Source organism: Hermetia illucens, chromosome 2 (genome assembly GCF_905115235.1).
Source record: "Hermetia illucens chromosome 2, iHerIll2.2.curated.20191125, whole genome shotgun sequence".
Lineage (NCBI taxonomy): Eukaryota > Metazoa > Arthropoda > Insecta > Diptera > Stratiomyidae > Hermetia > Hermetia illucens.
In genome coordinates, this window is record NC_051850.1 from 121,530,897 (window position 1) to 121,554,134 (window position 23,238).

The 23,238-nt window shown below is 39.8% G+C and overlaps 1 protein-coding gene across 4 annotated transcripts in view; it reads left to right on the top strand.

The window, feature by feature from the left end:
• The window catches only part of LOC119650125 (LIM/homeobox protein Awh), a 125,883-nt gene extending 103,173 nt beyond the window's left edge, over positions 1-22,710 (top strand). The window contains exons 3-6 of one of the 4 annotated variants that reach the window (XM_038052650.1): positions 20,270-20,487; positions 20,600-20,833; positions 21,294-21,425; positions 21,477-22,710. In XM_038052650.1, the coding sequence (XP_037908578.1) occupies positions 20,270-20,487; positions 20,600-20,833; positions 21,294-21,425; positions 21,477-21,553 (661 nt within the window). In that variant the 3' untranslated portion in view covers positions 21,554-22,710. The remainder of the gene's footprint in view (positions 1-20,269; positions 20,488-20,599; positions 20,834-21,293; positions 21,426-21,476) is intronic. The other 3 variants (XM_038052653.1, XM_038052651.1, XM_038052654.1) reach the window with 3 other exon arrangements.
• Positions 22,711-23,238: the final 528 nt, after the last annotated feature.

Genomic DNA, 23,238 nt, shown 5'->3' on the forward strand with positions numbered 1-23,238 from the left:
ACCAGCAGTCTGCCTAATGAAACTTTGTGAGTCCATAATTATTAAGGTTTTGTATAAAACAAAACCTTATTAAAATCAGTTTACTGTCTGTCTGTCACACATATTTTCTTGCAGACGGCTATAGCGATTAACATCAAATTTGGTGGGGAGGGAGAACTATGAGCCCTCACGCATACAGTGAGCTACATCCTTTTTCAACTTTTCACCAAATATAGTCGTGTAGGATATTAAATGAAAGGTCTCGATTAGTACTTTCCAAATCTGTCTTAGTTTTTACATTTGTTGGAAAGGTAGGGAATGCGAGGGTTCGAAAATGATAATTTCTTTAAGGGCCTCCGAAGCTACCCAACAGAAAAATCTGAAAAAAATCAAGTGCTCGCAACTATATGGTGCCTAGGCTTCGAAATACCCTCCATGCTGACATCTGTTCAAATAAAGTTAATAATAGTATATTACCATCGTTTTTGGTTATTGACTGTAAAACCTCCCTTCAGTTCATTCCAGATCCGCGAAATTTTGCGGCAATAAAATAAGGCACGATCTTCCCAAATCTAGTAGAAATCGCCCTATTACTAATTACTAATCCCTTCCTCAACCCCCCCCCCCCCCCCCCCTTAAAGTTTATCCTAGAACCACGAAATTTTGCAGCACCGTAGGTAGGTTTGCAGTTGACCTGTTTAGTCGCCTCTTATACCTTTCTAGGTTACTTTTTGGACGTGTGTTTATTTTTTTCCTATTGCATTTGGATGTGTTTGTGAATTTTTAGAAACATTTGTACTTCTTTTGCCATATTTCAAAAAGGTTTACCTAGATACTCGTTTTTTTAATATTTTCGGATGTTTTGATTACATTTCGCATAGCTTTATCCCGTTGGTATTTTCAAGTTCGGTACACCCCAGACCCAGACCCCAGATCTGCTTTCATAAGATCTTTTCCATTCATAGTGAAAATCTATCTCTTTGAAGACGTCCATATTGAATTTAGGGACTAATGTTCAGTTCCCTTACGAGCAGGCTCAGGAGTAATACATAAGCAACAATGAATGACCATTAAATGATGGTCACTTTCCTTGCCAACAGTCTAAACCCAGTTGAATTTATAACAGACTTCATGCTTTAACAATTCTACAAACCTTTCACCCTTGCTGTTATGATCAGATGTTTCCCCTTCTCCCCTCCCCTGAAGTACGTATAATTATATTCTTTTAGACTCCGCTATCCCCTATATTCGATACCATTATCGATGAGCGTGAGTATATTCGAAGAAATCAATCATAAACCGACAGTCAAAGGCGTTAAAGCTTCGAAATTTGCAGGCTGTTAACTTCCAAATTTCTATCCCATTAATTTTCCTCTGTCTCTGACTCTATTCCTAAACTCCAACTCACCGGGGAACTCATTTTGGACAATGATGCTTATATTAATTAATTATATTTAAGTGAAGGGCTAATAATCTAAATGCAGTTCTATTCATTTTTTTGCTTCTAAGCTTCTAATATAAGCTAAAAACAATATTCTCCTTGAAAATTGTGGAAAAGCTAGAAGGAATAAAGGAGTAGGAGATACAAAAGACATTACAAGACGCTTCTCAGAAATTTCGTATTTTAACACAAGAGTGACTATGAAATGCTTCACAGATCTGCTGGAGCCAGAAGAACAGTCTCTTCAGTCGAATTTGTCTTGAAAGGATTAATAGCAGAGTTTAGGACCTACTTAATTAAAAACATCTCATATCAGTGTATTCTCAATTCAAATACTCAATTCAAATACTCTTTTATATGAACTCTGATTTCCTCTACAGTGGCAAGATTGAAATCTGTGAAGGTCAGATGACTTCAATAATGAATGTAAAGCTGCTAAACCAAATCTACTCTAGTGTACTGTCACTAGCTTTTTATCTGTGGAAAGATCACTGGGGAAGGTAATAAAATATGGAGTAATTTGAGACTTTTAAGAGTAATTTCTATAAACGGAGGATGTTCTAGCGACAAACACACTATATCAAACTATATATTTCAATAACCTGAATGCAAAGTTTTATTTTGAACGGAACTTTTAAATCAATTTTCAAAGAAGGCGCACTATATTAACAACGCCAATTAAAATCTGTCAGAAACAGCCAAGTCTTTTATGTTATTGTCTTCATTCGAATGTTACTAGTTCGCCTTTTGTTTTAAGAGTTGCATAATTATTGGACGGTAAAATTTTATTATCTTCTCAGAAAAGATTTACATATTAATTGTTTATATTTAATAAAATGCACAGATCTAAAGTTAATAGACTAGATCTGTTGATAAATCAGATGAAAAGAGCAGTAAAGACTACGACTTTTTTGGAATTCTCCTATTTTAATGATAATTTCTCAAAACCAAACAATGTCTTACAGGAAAAATAATATCATATCGTTCCAAGTTTTTTAATATCTCGCACATCTGAGGATCAGAGAAATACTATTTTTCTCATTTGAAATGAGATGAATATTTTTTTTAAAACTGTTACACATTTCCAACGTATGTTTTCGGGGCTTCAGAATTAAACTTTTGCAAATGCCATTTTCATGAGTGTTCAAGTACTTTGATCCATTCCGCAAACAATACATACATATTTTTTCCAATTGTTTCTCAAGTCAATATTGGTTAGTTAATATTGACGATTTCAGTTACGCAAGTTCAGTACCTACAAAACGCTATTGATATCGAAATTCTGTTTCGCTTTAAGATCAATAACATCACTTTTTTTTAACGGAAAAGCATTGTATCGGAAGGTTTAGATAAATACGTACTAATTTCGCTAGATTCGGCGAATGCAGTTCCAGTTTTCGCCAGCTGTTTTTGGTATTTGTTTTGTTCGGGCCAGCAACTGTATCTGTTACTAAGTATAAAAAGTTGGTGGTAAACTTATCTGACTAAAATAAATAAATACAGAAAATGCATGTGCAAACACTAGTAAAAACACCACGCGTTCTCAGGTCAGCATTTTAAACATATTTTTTAAAGCAATCGTGCGAAAATCAAAAAAGCATCCACGTGAAAGCTTTTGTAACTTAACAGTTTTAATGGGATAGTTTGAAGGGGCCATGTGAATAAGTCGCCCAATAGGATAAATCCACTTGACAATTTTAAGGTTTTGTATAAAAACGTTCAATGTCTGCCACAAGTATTTTTCTCGAAAACGGCCTCAGTTATTAAAAGGAAATTCGATGGACGTAAGCAGAATGCGAAATTCCTCGCATACACTGAACGGCATAATTTTGTCTGAAGTTTCAAGGCGGGAGGTCCCATACAAACCAAGGATCCCCCTTGGTTGGCACATCATAATAATGCCTCGATGTAAAATCTTGGACTAAAAATATATCTCATTCCAAACTTTCGCCAAATAATTAATATGTGTTTAATTTATATTAGGAAGCCCCCCTTAAATTCATTTTGCAAAATTTTGCAGGAGTGGCAGGGGAAGGCAATCATACTACTACCCTGGATTGGTAGTCAGAATTTAAAGTGCTGAAAACAATTAATCAAAGGCCGTTCTTCCGCTTTTGGTAAAAATCTAATTTATTAAAATAAATACCATATTTCAGCGGTCATTTTTTCTAGGAAGACGGCGACAACTGCCTTCAACTTTAAAACTTAAGGGGGTCATCCCGTGTGTCGGATCTGAGGAATCGTTTTTCTTGCATCAATTGTCTATAGATATTGTATAAAATATTTGGGCCAAGTGATTTTGATATTCGGAAATTACAGTGCTAAACAGGTAAAGGGCCGTATATCAGGTTTATGTCAATCGCCGTAATGAAACCCTAATTTACCGGTCCGAACGACATTCGAATGATTTCGCTAAAAGAGGGAGATTTTCAGCCAAAGTCTTACATGTGCTTTTAAAGAAACCGAAAATTTATGGACTAGGTATAGTCGATTAATGGTCAGTTAAGATCATATGGTTAATCGCATTCTAATTTTTAAATGCGTTTTTCTTGAAACTGCACATTGAAAATCAGGTCCCACCATAGCCCAGAATCTATTCAACAAAATTTTTTGAAAGTTTCACTACTTATTTACGTATTTTCGCGGTTCGCAAACTAGTGTAATTCCGATTCACTGGGAAAAACACCAAAATTTACAAAAAAAGTTCAGCAAGGCACCAACAATTTTAATTTTAATATTTTTTAATAATCCCAGTTTGCGAACCGTGGTCCACACGTTAAAATTACTTCGGTTTACTTCTTTTCTTCAAGATGAGCACAGCGCTCTCTAGCGTGGAAATTGAAACACATTTTTGTGGAAATGGGTGCATAAGTTGCTCCATACTTCAATTATGAACTATGATATCAAACTGGAAAAATTGTTACACATACTCAAGATATCAATAAATAGATGGTGAAAAATTTGCATTTGTATCTTCATTCAGTTCTTCGCCAGAGAGCAGAAAACGGTCTTCACACGGGATGACCTCCTTAAGATCAAATTTGTCTATTTTCTGTATATTTACCATATCACTAGGTGCATTGAATGCCAATTTCCCATTAAAGTGAATAACGTGGCCCATTAAATGTTTATCCCTACATGGTACAACGAAATATTCTAAAACATAAAATACACAAAGCCTTCCTTACCGTAGCCGGTTTTGTAAAGCAATGTAAAATTAAACTTTTCAGCTTTTGTTCATTTTTAATTTAAATTGTTTGCTTCTCTGCTGGAGTCAATGAAGCATTTGTAAGACATATGCGTTTGCCTGCTGTCGACCACTCCTATGCTCCAGCTCTTTTCATGTTTTCCCAAGAAGCCTCCCATTTCCCCTCTTCTGTGCCATATGTTTCTACGGTGACTGACTCGCCAACCATCCGTAGATAGTGGATTCCATTACACAGCTTAGCCACCAAAGGAGTTGGCGTCCGGCTCACGTCGACTAGTACCTTTCCCTGTATGCCGCCTTTCGTTTCAGAATGTGTTGCGCTTTCAATCTGCTTCCAACACAAAGGGAACACTGGCGCGGAACAAACTCAACTTGATTTTGGTGTTTTGCATTTCCAGATTTTAGACAAAACAGCGAAGGTGAAGCTAGCCTTGGTAATGAGTTAGGTAACATCAAGTTTAATGCCACCGTATGCAGAAATAGCTGATCCGAAGCCATTTCAATATTCTGCCCACTACTGCAGATAGGAAGGGTGTAATGATTTGTCTGGTTTTGTTGGTATTTGTCTCCGTTCCGACTCTGCTTGTTTCCTACCTGAGTCGAGGTTTTTGAAGGCAGATGTCATTCTCCAATGAATCTCTCCACTTCGGAGTGGAAACCAACCTACTATCCGCCCATTAACCTTCCGAAGTATTCCACGATGCGTCCCAGGATTATTGTAGCCAACAATTTCGCGACAGCGAGATGCATGCAAATACACCACAAACTGCTGCAAACACGTAGCTGACCACTTAGACAAAAGTCTTGTTATAATTTGGACACCTATTTAAGTCTTTTGTATGTTGTATATATTTTGTCATTGGGAATACCCTAACTAGGGAAATGTTTTCCTTATCAGTCCATTTTAGGCTCACCACAGTATCATTATCTCATTTTTCATGTGAGGAGGGCTAGGAAAGTCTTTCCTGTTTGTCGTAAAAGACGATTAAAAGATATAGAAAAATTGTCGGCTAACACGTCAACAACACCTTGGATAAGGGCTGACCTCACGGCAACAATCTTTGATTATCGAAAACGAACTATGATTAGTTTCCGTCAGCGCTTGCAAGGCTATAGTACACAGACCCATGAGGGGAAGAGGTGCCTTCGGCAGAGTGCCACCATTTTCCTTCGCTCAACCTCAGAAAGGCTGGACATTCAAAATATCGCTAAAATTCCCGCTGAAGTTGAAGCAAACAAGCATTCTGGGAGTTTCGATATCATAGTCAAGTCACTATCGCATATTACAGAATCCAATTCGAAAGATCAGCGACGCCGATGCATGGTAGTCATTTCTGTTCGATAATAAAATTCGAAATCTCTGTGGCTTCTAGTTTCCTCTTACGACTAGCAAAATTGTTCCAATGAATTAAAAAGGATTCATTATCATTGTTTCTTTGCAATCGTCCATCTGTCAACTTCTCAGTCGTATCCAATTTGCTTAGAAACGAATTAAGTTATTGACACAAAATTTAGTGGGAATGTGTCTTCTTCTTGTAGATAACGAATAGCATGATTTTGTGTAAAGTTTAAGGAAAGGTATAAGGCTTTCTTTTCGGAATTTATATTCAACTAAAGAATCTAGAAAAGTTCTCATGACGCAACTATATAAATTTTAAGCCTCATGATACAATTAGTTTTTATATACCATCGAAAAAACCCTTAAATTTATCCTTAAAGTACAAAATTTGGCATGATAATAAACAGCACATGGTGCTAGAAAGTTTAATGGGAAGCCTGCTATTACTAACTCTGGACTCTAAAGGATGGTACATTACTATTATATATCTATTTCAGTAACACAATAAAGTGAACAATGTGAGATACTATGTGCTCATACATACGAAGCTCTGCATCGGTAAAACTTATTTTTACTTTTTGCAGTTTTTTTTAAGATAATTTGAAAATCAGTCTCAGCTACTTGAAACATGTATTTATAAACATACAAAGTTTGCCAGTGGTGATCAATTCAGACACATATTTATAATATATTCTTGATGAGGGAGGGCAATCACGCAAAGAACTCATCTGAAATGGTTTTTGTCAGCAAGACTCATCTGGTATATCTGGTAACAAAAACTGCTGATATAGCCCCTTAAGGGTCTATATTCCAAGCGAAATCGTAAGGGATATGTTTTTTGCTCGGTTATTCGCGGTTGGCAATTGAATGAGAATGAAGTTGGTAACAGTTATGCCAATATAGCGGGCGAGCCTCTTTTTAGGGTCAGTATATGGAGTTTCGTTTTACAATTCGGGAACTGTAACCTTTATTTTACGACATGGGCTTGTGTGAATAATAAGTCTGTACTCAATCACACCAGTGAATGGAAATATAGCTTCATTTGCATCGAAATCCTTACCCTTTGTTCGTCAGCTCTATTCTAATCTATTTAACTAGAACAGAAGACCCCTACGGTATCTTATTCTGATATTTATTAATATCTTGAGCATACGTACATTTTTTTCAGCTTCGCTTACCTACTGGGAACAGCAGAGACGAAGCAGCTCTGCTAAGGTGCCTCTATACTGGATGAACCGGTAGTCGTTTGTGTTCTATAAAACTATTTGCAATTATGCTAGGCGTGACGTCACGAGAGCGAACTAACATTTTATGATTCTTCGAAAGTGCCAGAACTTTCTTTAAACTACTTTTAATGAATGATTCCCATGTCCCTTGGTTGACCTCTACCCATGATTTTCTTGTCCTCGCCAGTCAATCAACTTGCAGACATATCCCCCTCCCTGATTGTTTGTTTGCCACATAATCCACGGGCAGGTAATTTCTTCATCGAAAACAATGAGACCTGTTATTTTTCCGTACCAGTCTTCAATTTGTTTGATCCACCCATGTTGGCTCCTATCAGAAAAATTAGTTTTTCTTTGATATCTTTTCAGGTGAAATATTTATCATCTTTTAGCATAGTGTCGTTTGGTAAGCATTTGTGAAAAATAATATTTTCGTTCATATCTTCGACAGACGAATTATAACATAATTTGTAGAGAGGATGTAATTATTTCATAAATCACATGTCTATAGCTATGGCTAACTGTCGCAGGCTCTGAAAACGGTTCAAGTTTGTTTTCCAATTCTACGACTTCATCATCCCATATTGGCAGGTCTATAGGGAGATTGCTTCCTCTCGCTAAACTGAACTATTCGAAAACAGCTTTATCAACTGTTTAGTATTTGAATGCTCCATTTTCTTTAACACTTCTAGTGTAACTAGCATTATCAAACCCTCTGACCTTATCTGCCCAAATAGGAGTTGAAGTATGTTCAAAGAAATTTTTGAATAGCAGACTTGCCTTGTACAACGAGGGATCCAGGATCGTAGGGCTCTACCTGGAGTGGAAATCATGCACAGAAACTGGGTCAGAGGCGAAAATTTCATTTCATTTTCCCCGCTTTTTTCTTAAATTTTTCCTGTATAGAAATTTCCCCAAGTTGGTTAGGAAATATACATGGTGGAATCGTCCCTTCGATTTCGAATCAGAATTACAATTCATAATGTATGAAATATTTCCAAAAAGTTACAAGATATGGTTCGATTAAGAGGAATTTTCGACTTAGAGGAATTCGACTTGGAGAGATTCGACTGTAGTTTGCGGTTTTCTAGTAGGATATATTTGCTGATTCTATTTTATCAGTTTCATTCAATTGAAATTGAAGCTTTCAGCAAAATAAAAGTAGTTTATCCTTGCCATCACGGGACATAATCTTCTGAAGAATTCTGTTTTATGATTCACATCCTAATCTCAAACATAAATATACATGCTTGAAGCTTATGCCGAAGGACTCTTTCTAATATTCAAGCTCTGAGTGTTTCCGATGAATCTAGAAATCCACCGGCATTCCACTTTGATCTCATTACAACTAATATTGTATTCAAGTGCGATGATGACTATCTATTTCGAAGTTTAATAAAATCAAGAATGAAAAACTACCTGAACGGATTAAGTCCACAAGTGGAAGGAAGCTAAGAATGCATGGGTAAACACATAGGCAGGTTGTCTGCAGGCTTAGAAAGATGACATTCCTACTTGATTCTCGGTTTCTATCCGCTGGGTCACAGTGTACAAGTGACATAGTCATCGGGTTCGAAATATTATTCCATGCCATATTGTGTTATTTTAACCGTGATGAAATTCGAACAAAACTAAATTTTCAAGTCACAGATATATTTATATAGTTTGCATTCAAGTAATCGTATACCTCTGGGGTTCGTGTTGAATAATTCGAGGTACAAACGACTTCTACTTACTGGGGACCGTGTGTGTGATATTTAGCTGCTGACAATTGAGTTATTCTTTAAATTATTGATGTGTCATCCAATCGGTTTTCTTATTTTTCATTGAATCTGTATTGCTTTATCGTTTAATAATCTTGTATATTTTATGGATTTTCTTCTGCTGCATGTTCGCACCTAAGCTAAATATTGGAGAGTGTTATTATTCAACGTTGTGCCTCAATTAATCAAATCGACACAACAGATGAGCTGGTGAGATTCCTTTCAATGGATTAGTCGGTGGAACGCAATCATGATTCGAATTTTTTGTGATAATAATAATTTGCATTTTGAAGTATTAGAACTCATGTTACTGAGATACTCATGCATAGTAAATACATAAAAAGTTGTAGCTTATGCTGAATTATTGAAGTCAATACAGTATGTTAACTCACAACTTCCACAGAAAAAAATAAAAATATAACTCCAAAAAGTATTATTCATCAAATGTGCTATTCTATTTCCCGAAAACTAGAATTCAATGAATAGCTAAAATACAAAGGACTTTGGCCACCCTTCTATATTTTCCATTTATCCCTTTGTAGAGTATAGGGCATCCACGCAGCCTCTTTATTGTTAGCATAGCAGTTAGACAAACACAAGACTAACAAAGACATCCATGACGATTGGCATTTGACCGTAGGATAACGAGATTCAAAGGGCAACTCTACCCCAACACCACCCCCCCCCCCCCCCTCCCGCGCAAAGCTCACACTTATTCACAGTTTTCCTCTCGTTATTTTTTTCTTTTCCAACTATGTATCTGTACGGAGTGGATGTTAGATTTCAATGATTAGTTTTGTATATAGGATGAAATTATTCTTTATAGGATGTATGGGTTGAAATGGATCTTTTCAACTCCGAATTTCATGTGAATCTGTCTTGACTGAAAGAATTCGGAGGTCGCACCCGATTTTCAGCTTCAATGGCAGGTCTAACCCAACCGGCCCGAGAGGCGATCGACCTAAGATTGGACTGAAGGCAACATCCAAAGGTGTGCGACCATGCAAAAATGTATTTCTACATCCCCGATTGTCACAAACACTCCAAGCAGTGACACCGTGGTTCTTAGCTACAGAGAAGCATTGATGTTACTTTGAAAAAATGCAAATCCAGAGCAGAGTCCACTAGCCCAGTTTGTTATTGGAAGGGGCTCTTCGGACCACAGGTTGCAAAGACAACAACTTTTTGTATCTCCACGTCTGGTCCTTAGGTCGAGAGTAATAAGCACTTTATGCAAATTTTGTCGCGCTAATCCCACCACTGAAATTACGACTGAGACTAATCTGTAATCTCCATTCATTTTGTCCGCCAAAGGGTCGTGCTTTCGGATTTTTTCTTGCTGTTTTGCAACAATCAACCGGTACAACGGTACGGCGTTTTTGAAGCACGTTCATTCTTTCTTGAAACGCAGCACTAGATCGCGTCGGGTATGATTCCACAGTAGTTTGACCCGATAATTTTCTAAGATTCCCTCAAAAACGGTACTTTGCTTACCAACCGTCGAGCCGTGACGGATAGATGGCGAAAATATTTAGATCAGATTTCAACTGAAGAATTTGTTCATCCTCTACTTCCACAATCTTTGCCGACATTTGGAGCAGTTGCACCTGTCAGCGCAACTGGCGCTCACAGGTGGCGGCGAGGAAGATGGGGCGGCAACCCTATCGGCCAAACCAAAACCAAGTGGCCGAGGAGAACCTCCACAGTGGTGGCACCGGGAGACGCTGTAATCACTTTGGTTTGCCAGCCGTGATTCAGTAGGCGAATGCTCCAAAGGCCTAATCAGGGCGATCAGACCCGAGTCTGCACGGGGACTCACCTGAAGTGGCGAATTGGTCACGAAACCTTACCAACGGTATACTGGTACCATGGGAACCGGGAAAGCCCCTGGACTCACATACTTCGGGTGAACTTCTGTTGTATGAGAGGACAGCTCGGTTATTTGCGGTTGGCCCCCCTAGTGGGAGTTTCATGGTGGTTGTGGTTATGCTCAAGCGAGAAGAGACCTTCGGGCCTCGACGTGGTGTTGCGTATCAACACGGGTGCCGTACTCCATAGTTCGGTAGAGATTTAGGTAATTCTTGCATCCACCAGTATGAATGCTAAGCCATGCACTTGGTATAGACTGGTACCGTTGTTGCTTGTCTCAGCGGGGCTCCGATTGTGGTCACAAAATCAATCCGTGTCTGAAGAGGACCGTAGGATTAAGTCTCACGACAGGTGCCTACGTAAAACACTATGGGCTTCACTGTCAGCGCAACTCCCGTTGGGGAGTTCCGTCCCCACGTACTCGAGGAGGGTTATCAGACCCGAGCCTGCAAGGGACTCATCTGAAGTGGCTCTGCCACGAAGCCTCACCGGAGGTTATCTGGTACCATGGGAACCGGGAGGGCCCTCTGAGAACGTATGCTCCAGGAGAATTCCTGGAGGATGTGTTCTCGGCCCGGTTATTTGCGGTTGGCCCCCTAGTGGGAGTTTCATGGTGGTTGTGGTTATGCCTACATCGCGGGCAGAGCTCCTCGGAGCTCGAGCGTGGAGTTGCGCTGTACAACTCGGGTGCCGTACCCCTTAGTTGCGGCAGAGGTGTTAGATAGGCCTCGCATCCACTGGTATGAATGCTGAGCCTGCACTCAATATAAACCAGGACCGCTGTGCTTGCGTGGCGGGGCTCTGATTGTAGTCCTAAAATCAATCCGTGTCCGAAGAGGACCGTGGGATTAAGCCTTCACGGCAGGTACTCACGTTAAACCACCAGGACTTTCGTGTCAGCCCAACTGAAGTCGAGGAAGCACTAAAACGAATGAAATTGGGGAAACCTCAGAACCTGACGATATCGTATCTGAGCTCTGAAAAGCGACGAGTTAGGACCCAGCACTGTGGCTGGATGATAACAGAAGCATCGCCCTATTTACATTGCATTTCTGGATCTAGAGAAAACGTTTGATCATGTGCCACACAAACTCATCTGGTATGCCTTACACTTAGTGCCAAAAGAACTCGTGCGTTGGGTTCAATTGCTCTACCACGATCCGAAAAGTAGGATTCGAAGTGTGGCGGGTGTATCAAAACCACTTCGTGTCTCTGTTGATGCTCATCAAGGAAGTGGTCTCTCACCACACCTATTTGTCCTTGTTATGGACACCGTCACGTGGGACAACCAACGTCTAGCGACCTATACACTGCTTTATGCAGACGATGTTTTCCTAGCATCTAATAGTAAAAATGATCTCGAGCAACTTGCCCAAAAATGGAATGATCGTCTCATGCATCACGATCTCAGACTGAATCTAAACAAAACTGAATTTTTGACCACCGATCCCCATAAAACAGGCACAATCACTGTCAGATGCAGTGATCTGCGATTGAACTGAGCGATTTAAATACCTCGGGTCAACGCTATCAGCCAATGGAGAACTGCGTTATGAAATTGCTTCACGCATTAACGCAACCTGGATGAAGTGACGTTCCACAACTTGTGTTCTTTGTGATCGACGTATCAACGAAAGTATTAAATCTAAAATTTACCGCAATGTTGTCCGTCCTGTCGCCCTTTATGGTTCTGAGTGTTGGCCCACTATAAAAGACAATGAACGGCGTCTTGGGGTAATGGAGACGAAGATGTTGCCGTTGGACTAGTGGCATGATACGTTTTGATCATATCCGAAACGAGGATATCCGCGATCGCTATGGGGCTGCATTGATCATGGAAAAATTGCGAGCGAGGCGTCTTCAATGGCATGGCGAAACTGATCACGACGGGCGACCCCGCTTGTGAACGGGACAAAAGCTGAAGAAAAAAAAAGATTTTCTAAGATTCTCTGCGGAGTATGCCTATATATAATAAACTAGATGGTAGTTTGTCACTAAGCTACAATTTAACGCAAGGTTTTGATGGCGTGCTGCGTACTATTCAACGTCCTGCATGTAGATTTTATGTGCTGGAAGGTGTCCCTTTACAATTGCATAACCTAGAACTGGAGTTGGTGATTAGGGAGTGATGAAGGATGTACCGTGCGTAATTTTTTCCTGTGAGTGAACTATCCTGAATTGAAGTGAGGAATGCTTGTCATAGATTAGTACACCCGAACAATTTTGCTTTTAGGACAAGAACCAGCTGTAATATTCAGAGTGTCCTGTTTATTTTGGTATAAATTTTAATGGTGGATAGTACCACTTATTTGAGGAAAGTTTGTACAAGCGATGGTCGCTCCACCTTTTACCGTTTACCTTTCTCATGAATAGTGTCAAAAAGCTTGACCTTCCCAACAAGATTTCAATTCCCGACTCCCCCAATCATTTAATCAAAGAGATTGCATAAAATTTCTTATATGTGAATATTTTTTCAACTGAAAAGGTCGTCCTCATATCGAGGATATAATTGTTTAAGTTTTAAAAAAATTTTAAATGAATTTTTTTACTAATTTCAATAATTCATTATTGTAGCGATACCTTAGACCTACAAACCTGCAAAGTTGGTATTATCTTAGTTTTCAAATGGCATGTAAAGATGATGGGTTTAATTATGGATATTCTGGGAATATTACGCATTAAATGTGAGATACGATCTTAATGTGGAGCAAACTCACTTAACTATGATAGTTTTAAATGAGAATAACCGAAAATTAATGCACCAAAACACCAGAACTACCATACTTTGTGACATTAGTAATAATTTGGCTTCGAGTGCTGAGCGGCCACTAAAGCTAATGAACGCTGCCTCGCAATTATGGAAACGAAAATGTTGCATTGTATGTAGTGACATATTTTGTAACTATTATGCCCAAAGTGAGAACATTGTCGATCAATGTGGGGCGGGAAAACTGCATTGCATTGTGCTGATGATAATTTGCTGGTTAATTTTTCTTCAACAAGCAAGTTGATGAAAACCGAAGTAAAGACCGATTGAGCAAGTAATTGCTTAACACATTGGATGATGATTTAAAAACTTCTGGACACCACCAGCGGACCGAATTCGAAATATAATATGTTTGCAAACTTCACTACTAAATAGAAAAAAGCTCAGAAGAAAATAATGGTGGCCGAACTCCTCCCCTCGCCCACTACGCATTTTTGATGTTAGCAAACAGTTAATTACCGTGGAGGTTTTCTAACATCTGAGCACAGTTCTTGAAAACATACTTTATGTTAGCGAGTCCAAGAAAATGGGTTTGTTGACGCTTTCACAGGTCTGCAGTTAGGCATTGCCGGGCCGAAATGACCGTAAATCATCAATTTCCAATTGTGGGAATAAGCTTTATCCTCAGGGTTTATTTACCGAATTCAATATAAATGGCACTTAAGGCATAACCAGAAAACGAACCTAATTATTTCTCGCTCTAAACTTCATTTCGGAGCTACTACATCCAGCAGTATGTAAATACCGCACGTTTATATATGTAGAATTACATATTTCGAAGGAAAGCATCTGCTTTGAAGCCTGGTGCAAAAATAGCAGCTAAAATAATCCCAGAATGTATAAAGAAACATTTTGAAACTCCAATCGATATTACCCTGGAAGCTCTTGTGCTGTCAACAGCATATCAATTATTTTGTGGATTTTATTCAGTCTCAGTCTGCATCGAGGTAAAATTGCCAGGGTTGCGTTTTACTTTCAATACAATTCTTCGATGTTACCAGTGACGTCTTTCATGTCGTCTTTGGCAATGCACTTTAAGAAATTCCACAGACGAAGACTGACTGAAATGGAACTCCGCCATGCTATTAACATAGTATGCTGGTCCCAAGCCCAGGTAAAGGAGGAGGGTTTGAGGCAACGTATTCTGTACTATCCTCAGTAAAACAAAAATAAAATGCTGAGATCAGGGAAAGAGATAAATAGAGTATAGTTGGAGTTATTCCACTATGCTAAATCCTACCTGATCTCTCTTGGTGACAGGCCCCGCGACAGGTCGACCAAAAAATGCATACAGTGTCGTTACAAACATGATGATCGGATTAAGTCACAGGCCTCGGAGAAATGCTAGGGCGTCCACCTCAGTCGATGCGGCAGGACGGGCCCCGGTCCTGCCGAGAAATGGGCAAGGGTTCTGGACGCATGGACGGCGTCAGGACGTAAGCAAGTTAGTCCGCACACAACGAACAAAACAAATACGTGTCTGCACGCTAAATGTTGGTACCCTAACTGGAAAGACCGAGGAACTCGCAAGAGCCCTTCGGAAAGGGTGCATTGACATCTGCGCTCTGCAAGAAACCCGATGGTCTGGTTCCAAAAGCTGCGACATTGAACGCGAACGCGGTAAAAATGGCTACAAACTTCTTTATTTTGTTAACCCACACACTCAATATGGTGTTGGCATTGCCATCTCAGAGGGTTTCCGTGATGCCATTAAAGAAGTCTAACGATTTGATGATCGGCTGATGAAGCTCACCATTATATCAGCTGATCGCACTATTCACTTCTTCACTTCTGCACCACAGACAGGCCGACCTGATGCAGAAGATGCATCGAGAAGATGCCTTCTGGCAACTTCTCGATGAAAAGACTTGTCACGTGCCTGCTGACGATTACATAGTCATTGCCGGCGACCTTAATGGTCATGTGGGTGAAACGGCAGACGGTAATAGGTGCCATGGGGGAAAGGGGTTCGGAGCGCGCAACGAAGGTGGCGAGCGTATAATCGATTTTGCGGACACCCTTGACCTTGTACTTATGAATACATGGTTCATCAAACGATTGTCTCATCTTCCCACATTTTATAGTGGGAACAATAAAACGCAAATCGACTATATTCTCATAAGACGTCAACATTTTACCACTGTCACTGATTGCAAAGTCGTTCCCTATGAGACCATCGCACCTCAACATCGGCCGTTGATTGCTGTCCTGCGAATTAAGCCACCGATAAAACGGCGTGAGGAACGCACTGGCCCGCCGCGCATTAAATGGTGGCGATTTGGTGAGAAGAACGAAGAAACGGTCTCACTCATACGATTGCCAACCATTACGAATGTGGAAGAATCATGGAACCAAATGAAAGACACGATCCACAAAGCGGCCTCTGCAACCCTCGGGGTCACCAAGCCGGGTAAGCGGTACATCAACCGAGATACTTGGCTTTGGAATGATGATGTTGAAATGAAGGTCCGTGAAAAGAAACGCCTCTACCACAAATTTCTCGACGATAAAACGCCTGCTAATTGGCAAATTTATAAGAATGCCAACCGGGAAGCAAAGAAAGCGGTCGCTGTCACCCGAGCGAACCATTTCAAAAATCTTTACAATAAACTGGACACTCGGGATGGCGAGAGAGACCTGTATCCACTTGCTAAAAGCCGTGATGAACGCACACAGGATATCGAACACTTCTGTTGTGTTAATGACAAGAACGGTACTTTGCTTACCAACCGTCGAGCCGCAACGGATAGATGGCGAGAATACTTCGAGCAGATTTCAACTGAAGAATTTGCTCATCCTCCACTTCCACAATCATTGCCGACATTTGGACCAGTTCCACTAGTCAGCGCAACTGAAGTCGAGGAGGCAATAAAACAAATGAAATCGGGGAAAGCAACAGGACCTGACGACATCGCATCTGAGCTCTGGAAAGCGAAGAGCTGGGACCCAACACTGTGGCTCAGTGAATTCTTTAACCGGGTTATTCAGGAAGGAAGAACACCATCTGACTGGCAAGAAAGTACCACTGTTCCAATATGGAAAAAGAAAGGTAGCCCAGCAGAATGTTCAAATTACCGGCCGATCCGGTTACTTTCCCATACCATGAAGATTTTTGAACGCATTCTTCACAACCGTATTCGCGAAATCGTTGAAATAACCGTGAATCAAACCGGATTTGTCAAGAACTGCGAAACTACTGACGCAATACACGCTGCGCGGTTACTCATGGAGAAACACCGTGAGAAGCATCACCCTCTTTACATTGCCTTTCTGGATCTAGAGAAAGCGTTTGACCGTGTACCACGCGAACTCATCTGGTATGCTTTACGACAACACTTCGTGCCAGAAGAACTCGTTCGCTGGGTTCAATTGCTCTACCACGATCCGAAAAGTAAAGTTCGAAGTATGGCGGGTGTATCAAAACCGCTTCGTGTCTCTGTTGGAGTTCATCAAGGAAGTGCCCTCTCACCACTCCTCTTTGTCCTTGTTACCGTCACACGGGATATCCAACGTCCAGCGCCCTACACACTGCTTTATGCAGATGATGTTTTCCTAGCATCTGATAGTAAAAATGATCTCGAGCAACTTGTCCAAAAATGGAATGATCGCCTCATGCAACACGGTCTCAGATTGAATTTAAACAAAACTGAATTTTTGACGACCGATCCCCATGAAACAGGCACAATCACTGTCAGCAGCAGTGATCTGCCCAGATCTGAGCGATTTAAATACCTCGGGTCAATGCTATCAGCCAATGGAGAACTGCGTTATGAAATTGCTCCACGCATTAACGCAACCTGGATGAAGTGACGTTCCACAACTGGTGTCCTTTGTGATCGACGTATCAACGAACGTCTCAAATCTAAAATTTACCGCAATGTCGTCCGTCCAGTCGCTCTCTATGGTTCTGAGTGTTGGCCGACCATAAAAGACAATGGACGGCGTCTCGCGGTAATGGAGACGAAGATGCTACGTTGGACTAGTGGCGTCACACGTTTAGATCACATCCGAAATGAGGATATCCGCGATCGTTATGGGGTTGCACCGATCGTGGAAAAGTTGCGAGAGAGGCGTCTTCGATGGTATGGTCACGCAATTCGTGCAAACGAGAATTCACTTGCAAAGATTGGTCTGAACATCGAATTCGATGGTAAACGACCAAAAGGCAGACCTAAGCAACGGTGGCTTGATACGCTGGATGGGGATTTGAAAGCCACGAGATTGCACCCAGATCAGACATTCGATAGAGCCAAATGGCGAAGCCGATCACGACGAGCCGACCCCGCTTGTGAACGGGACAAAGGCTGAAGAAAAAGAAAAAGAAGACTGACTGAAATGGACTTCCAGAAAATGGTCCTAAATTGAGAGAACAAGGCAAGGAGACGGCGGGTTATAGCGCCCTGCCTTTTAGTCAAAATAGTAAAGACGTCGTACAGTGCATTTTTCAAATACATTTGAGAGAATGGCTAGCAGTTTTATGCGCTAGTAGGATGCAACCTGGATCTGATTCACTCCACTTTTAGAAATTATTGTAATCTCTGTATATTCTAAACTTTTGAATAATAGGCAAGAGGCATACTTCCTTCAGATGTTCCGCAAACGCCGCCACTTGTGTAGCTGCCGTTTGCTAGTTTTAGTGATGAATCGCATTGATTGGGTCCTTTCATTGTTTGGTAGCTTTGCGCGTAGAAAATTTTAGCTGATGTAATAGACGATAAGTTATATGGGAATCTTTGAGGGTTTTGTGTAGCTAAAGACTTATTCTGGAGAGCTATTTTTTCTTTTCAACTTCCATTTTACTGTGACCAGCTGTAGTGTTCTAAGCGGTATACTGTTTTTTGGAAGATTGACAAGCATAGATGCATGGATCAGAGAGTTGAACAACAACAGTTATTATTTCGTTAATCTTCCAAAGGACTTTGCCGACTTTTCCTTTAGTGTTAACGGGTGATTGTAGACGAGTCTTTAGGTACTTTCGGAATTTCAACCAGTCACTAGCTTGACAATTAGTTTCTGGCCTTTATTCGTTATTATAGGTACGCTAGTTTGATAACGGCGAGCTCAATCGCTATCAGCTGGCGCTTCGCAATTTTAGTAACATTAAAGTCAATCATATCTGGGATTTTGCGGCGATCCATTGGCTAATAAGCGGGATGTCCTGATGAAACGATATCTAAACTAGTTTCTCGGGCTAACGCATCCTGCAACTGTCCTCCTTTGGATGTTATAAATTTTGGAGAATATTAGGTCCCTGTGGTGATTACCTTGATCACCCAAAGACCTGTAATATCTGAATCTGATTACACTTCTTTTCTTCATCATTCTAACACTGCACCTAGGCAGTATGTTGTTGTATGATCAAATTCTTGCCGATGCAAAAAACCAACTCCTTAACTTGACAAAGACATTGTAGTCGAATAGTTTGTGAATAGTATTTTTACAAACAAAACCTTATTAGGTTCAAGGTCTGTCTGTCGCACTTTTCTCATAAAAGGCTATACCGATTGACACGAAATTTGGTGAGAAGGTAGGAACTGAGAACGATCAGACATACAGTAAGTTACATCTTTCTACTTTAAGTCTTCATACATGCAAACTGGGCGTGTCAAATTTTTTTTTCACCAAATATCGTCATGTTGTCATACATTAACTCAAAATTATATTATATATTATATATAATAGTTCTGAATGAGAGAAAGACATTAGCTACATATGTATCGGAGTTTCTTTGACTTGCTTTAATTTCTACTAACGTTTTTCTTTATTCGATGAAGATATTCAACGTGTTTAATTCGTTTGAAAATGTATGCATGTGTAAATTTTTGTATATTCTGTGGACTGCTGACACTCTCTCCTTTAGAGTTATTACTATCGTTACTAATTACGAAGCGAGATAATGTCGCCAATCATAACAGGGAGGATTTACAAACCCAAACCCCATTCCAGGGATGTAATATCATTTTGTAACTTATTTATAATCTGAGTATCACTAAGCAGACTATGTCAATAATATCGACTATACAATTATTTTAATGTGCGTTGATTTTGTTGAATTCGATAAAAAATGCTAATAGTTACCAAATATTCACTCAGACGATGATATCAGACGTTCAAACTTAAGCCAACAAAAATGGTTTCTATTTGTATAAATCATGTTTTCCATTTGAACCGCATCATCGGCTTCTTTATAACTTCCAAACAAGTGGTTCTGAAAATGACAAGTGGAAAAAAATTCATTTCCCCAAAAATCAGAGGAGGGTGTATTAAAAATTATACTTCTGGCAGAATACAGATTTTGAATGTTTTAGTCGCTATAAGTCGGTCTGACGTAAGCCAAAGTCAAGCTTCACCTTTTGCTTCCAAATAAAAGAAGCTCAATGAGTAAAGCGAAACCTGCACCTCCTTCCCGTTTATGTAATACCAACAACTACTTATACATGCATATGCAAATGACATGATATTGTGTGAACTCCCACTGCCTGCGTGCATCCCAAATATTTAAGGTGTTAGAAAAGGCACATCACGTCTTATTTGCATTTTAATATATATTTCCACCTGCCGATATTAGAGAAATAATTTACAAAAATTCGTTAATTTATTTTAATTTTCTACCTACACAAATATCTTTCCAATTTTAATTACATCTTTTATTTTATTTTCTTTTATTTTTCCTCTAGAAATTTTGGCGCCAAATGTTCAAAATGTTGTCGCGGTATATCAGCATCGGACTGGGTTCGACGTGCCCGCGAACTGGTTTTCCACTTGGCATGCTTCGCCTGTGACTCGTGTGGGCGACAATTGTCCACTGGGGAGCAATTTGCATTAATGGATGATCGCGTACTCTGCAAAGCCCACTACCTCGAGACCATAGAGGGTGGAACGACATCAAGCGATGGTAATTTCAACATCAAAAATTGATAATACGAATATAAATTTTGACATGGTTTCGTTTTCAAAAAACATTATTTACCATTTTGTTCTTCGTGTTTTTTCTCATGTGGACGTAGACGGATGCGATGGCGATGGATACCATAAAAGCAAAACGAAACGCGTCCGGACGACCTTCACCGAGGAACAATTGCAAGTGTTGCAGGCTAACTTCCAAATTGATAGTAACCCAGACGGACAAGACTTGGAAAGGATAGCATCCGTGACTGGACTGAGCAAACGAGTAACGCAAGTGTGGTTTCAAAATTCACGGGCGAGACAAAAAAAGCACATTCATGCGGGAAAAAATAAAAGTGAGTATGACTTAGATATGTTTTCCTGCTCTAAGTTTTCCTAGCATAGATCCTTAGTCCACAATTTCCCAAATGCATGTCAGCGCCTTCGTCCTTTCTCATGCCTCACTATATGTGAAGTACAACACTGTGACCTAATAAAAGATATGTATCTAATAAAAGTTTTAGCAATACAATTAGTTAATCTGTGAGATGGACGCGCTTCCCTTCTACTTTGTACTTTAATGGAAAAATCATTAAATCGAAATATCCAAGTTGCAATGTCAAAAAAGGTGCTCACGATTACGAAACCGCCACAGTGATAGTCCAGCTTGAAATGAGCTGCCCCGATCTAAATTTTCTTCATTGCTTTAAAATTTATATCTACTTCCACTCATCGCCACCCTTCACAAGATAATCCTGATGTTGATACTTATCTGCAGATTATTACCTTTCAACTATTTTCTCGTTCCTTTTACAGTAGGCCGCGATACGGACAGCAACTCCTTTGCCCGCCACATAAATCTCCAGCTAACGTACTCCTTTCAAAATAACTCGCAAACTGCGATGCCATTAAACAGTAGCAAGACGTCATCACTTTTCCCATCTCATGGTAATAGCGACAATAACTCCATGAGTCATTAACCTTCAATAATGAGAAAAGGTTTATATTTTACAGAGTCATCGTTGGACGAACTGTCGCAAGACTCCAGCATCCACTGCATGCAGAACGAGGTGTAATCTAACGGGGGCAACAGGTGCATCTTACCAATCCCAAGCACTCCGGTAGTCACTTAGTCACGTAACCACTAGTTCTTTGCGAAAACAAGGAAAAAAGATGCAAATGCAGGTTCAGATTGTACTTCAGTTTCAGCAAGATCCTAGTCAAACCAGTCTCCTACATAGAAATGTTGGACTAAAATCGTAAAAATTTTAAGGCCACCATAAACGATCAGTTCGGCTGCCGCGGCCTAGCAAGTCAGCAGCAACTACTGTCGCGATTGCTCCCAATTCAGGTCCTTGGTAAAGAGTTCAGGTTACAGGCCGAGCAAGATTTATTTACCAATAATTGTAAAAGTCCAATTTACTCAATGCTAAGCGACTATAAATTGCATTCAAAGTATCTTTACTAACGATTTGAAAGGCTATGCAGGCAATTTTCGAAATCAAAAATTTCAAATATCGGCGAAATTGCAACGTTTTTGTCAAACAAATCTATCCACAACTGCATCTAAACTGATCGTTTATGGACCGCTTTAAAGGCCGGTAGCGCCCATAGCGGAGAGACGCGTTAATTTAGCGAATTGTTACTACTTAAGAGAACGACTTTATACTAAGACAGTATTAAAATGCTATAATTTATTTATTTATTATAAACAGTGACAGGAAGGGTTGCGAAGCGGCTCTTCTCAGTCCGCTCTAGGTCTTATCTTTTCGCGCAAAGTTGTGCGGCCAAATTTGCATAAATTTTCATACGATTCCCATTACGTTATGTCGCGAAACAATATTGTAAAGATCATTCCGATTAACTAATGAAACTGAGTGAACATTTCGCTTGATTGAAAATACTTGAGTGCAGCTGACTACGGTGATGGAATCTAATCGAAGATTAGCCTCAGAACTGGTGCATATTCACCAAATGAGTCAGATACGAATCGCGTAATGTTTCATAATCATCAAATGCGGAATCTTCAATTAGAATTTTACAATAATTTTTTCGCTGTTGCTCTTTCTAACTAATTTTCCTATGTTTTTCTGATAACGAATTTAATAACGCTGGAGTAAAACAAATAGGATAATTACCTAACTCAGAAAAATCTAAATTAATGGTTAAAAGTTCTCTGTATATTTTTCCTACTTTTGGGTCCTACTTATTTATGTAAAAATAATATAAAATATAAAATAAGTAAATACTTTAGGTGTATTATATTGTATAAATAAAATGTGATAACTATAAATGAACTTATTGTGTTTTCATTCCAAAAACGCGGGGAGGAAGTGGAACAAACATCCCTATATATACGACCACCGTATATAATTTAATTGAAACTGCTGCTCATACCGGTGGATACTTCCCTATATTGAAAATTTCTTACGCAGCTCCCAGATTAGCTCGTATCCTGATAGCCTAATGATGTTGATAGCGACTATAGCATTTAATTGACTAGTGGTCAAAGGGGAGTATAGGTCTCAGGGCGAAACGTGGATTGGTAGCCACGAAAAATCTGGGAAAGGTCTCTCCTATCTGTGGTCACAACCGATGAGAGCTACGACGATGAAATCCGTGCACAGTCCAGAGCCTATTTCAGTTTACAAAAACTATTCCGCTCGAAACGTTTCACCATAGGGTCAAAAACCTTACTGCACAAGACAACGATCTGGCCAGTCCTCATGCATTCCTCGGAGACATGGGTTAGCGAAAAAAA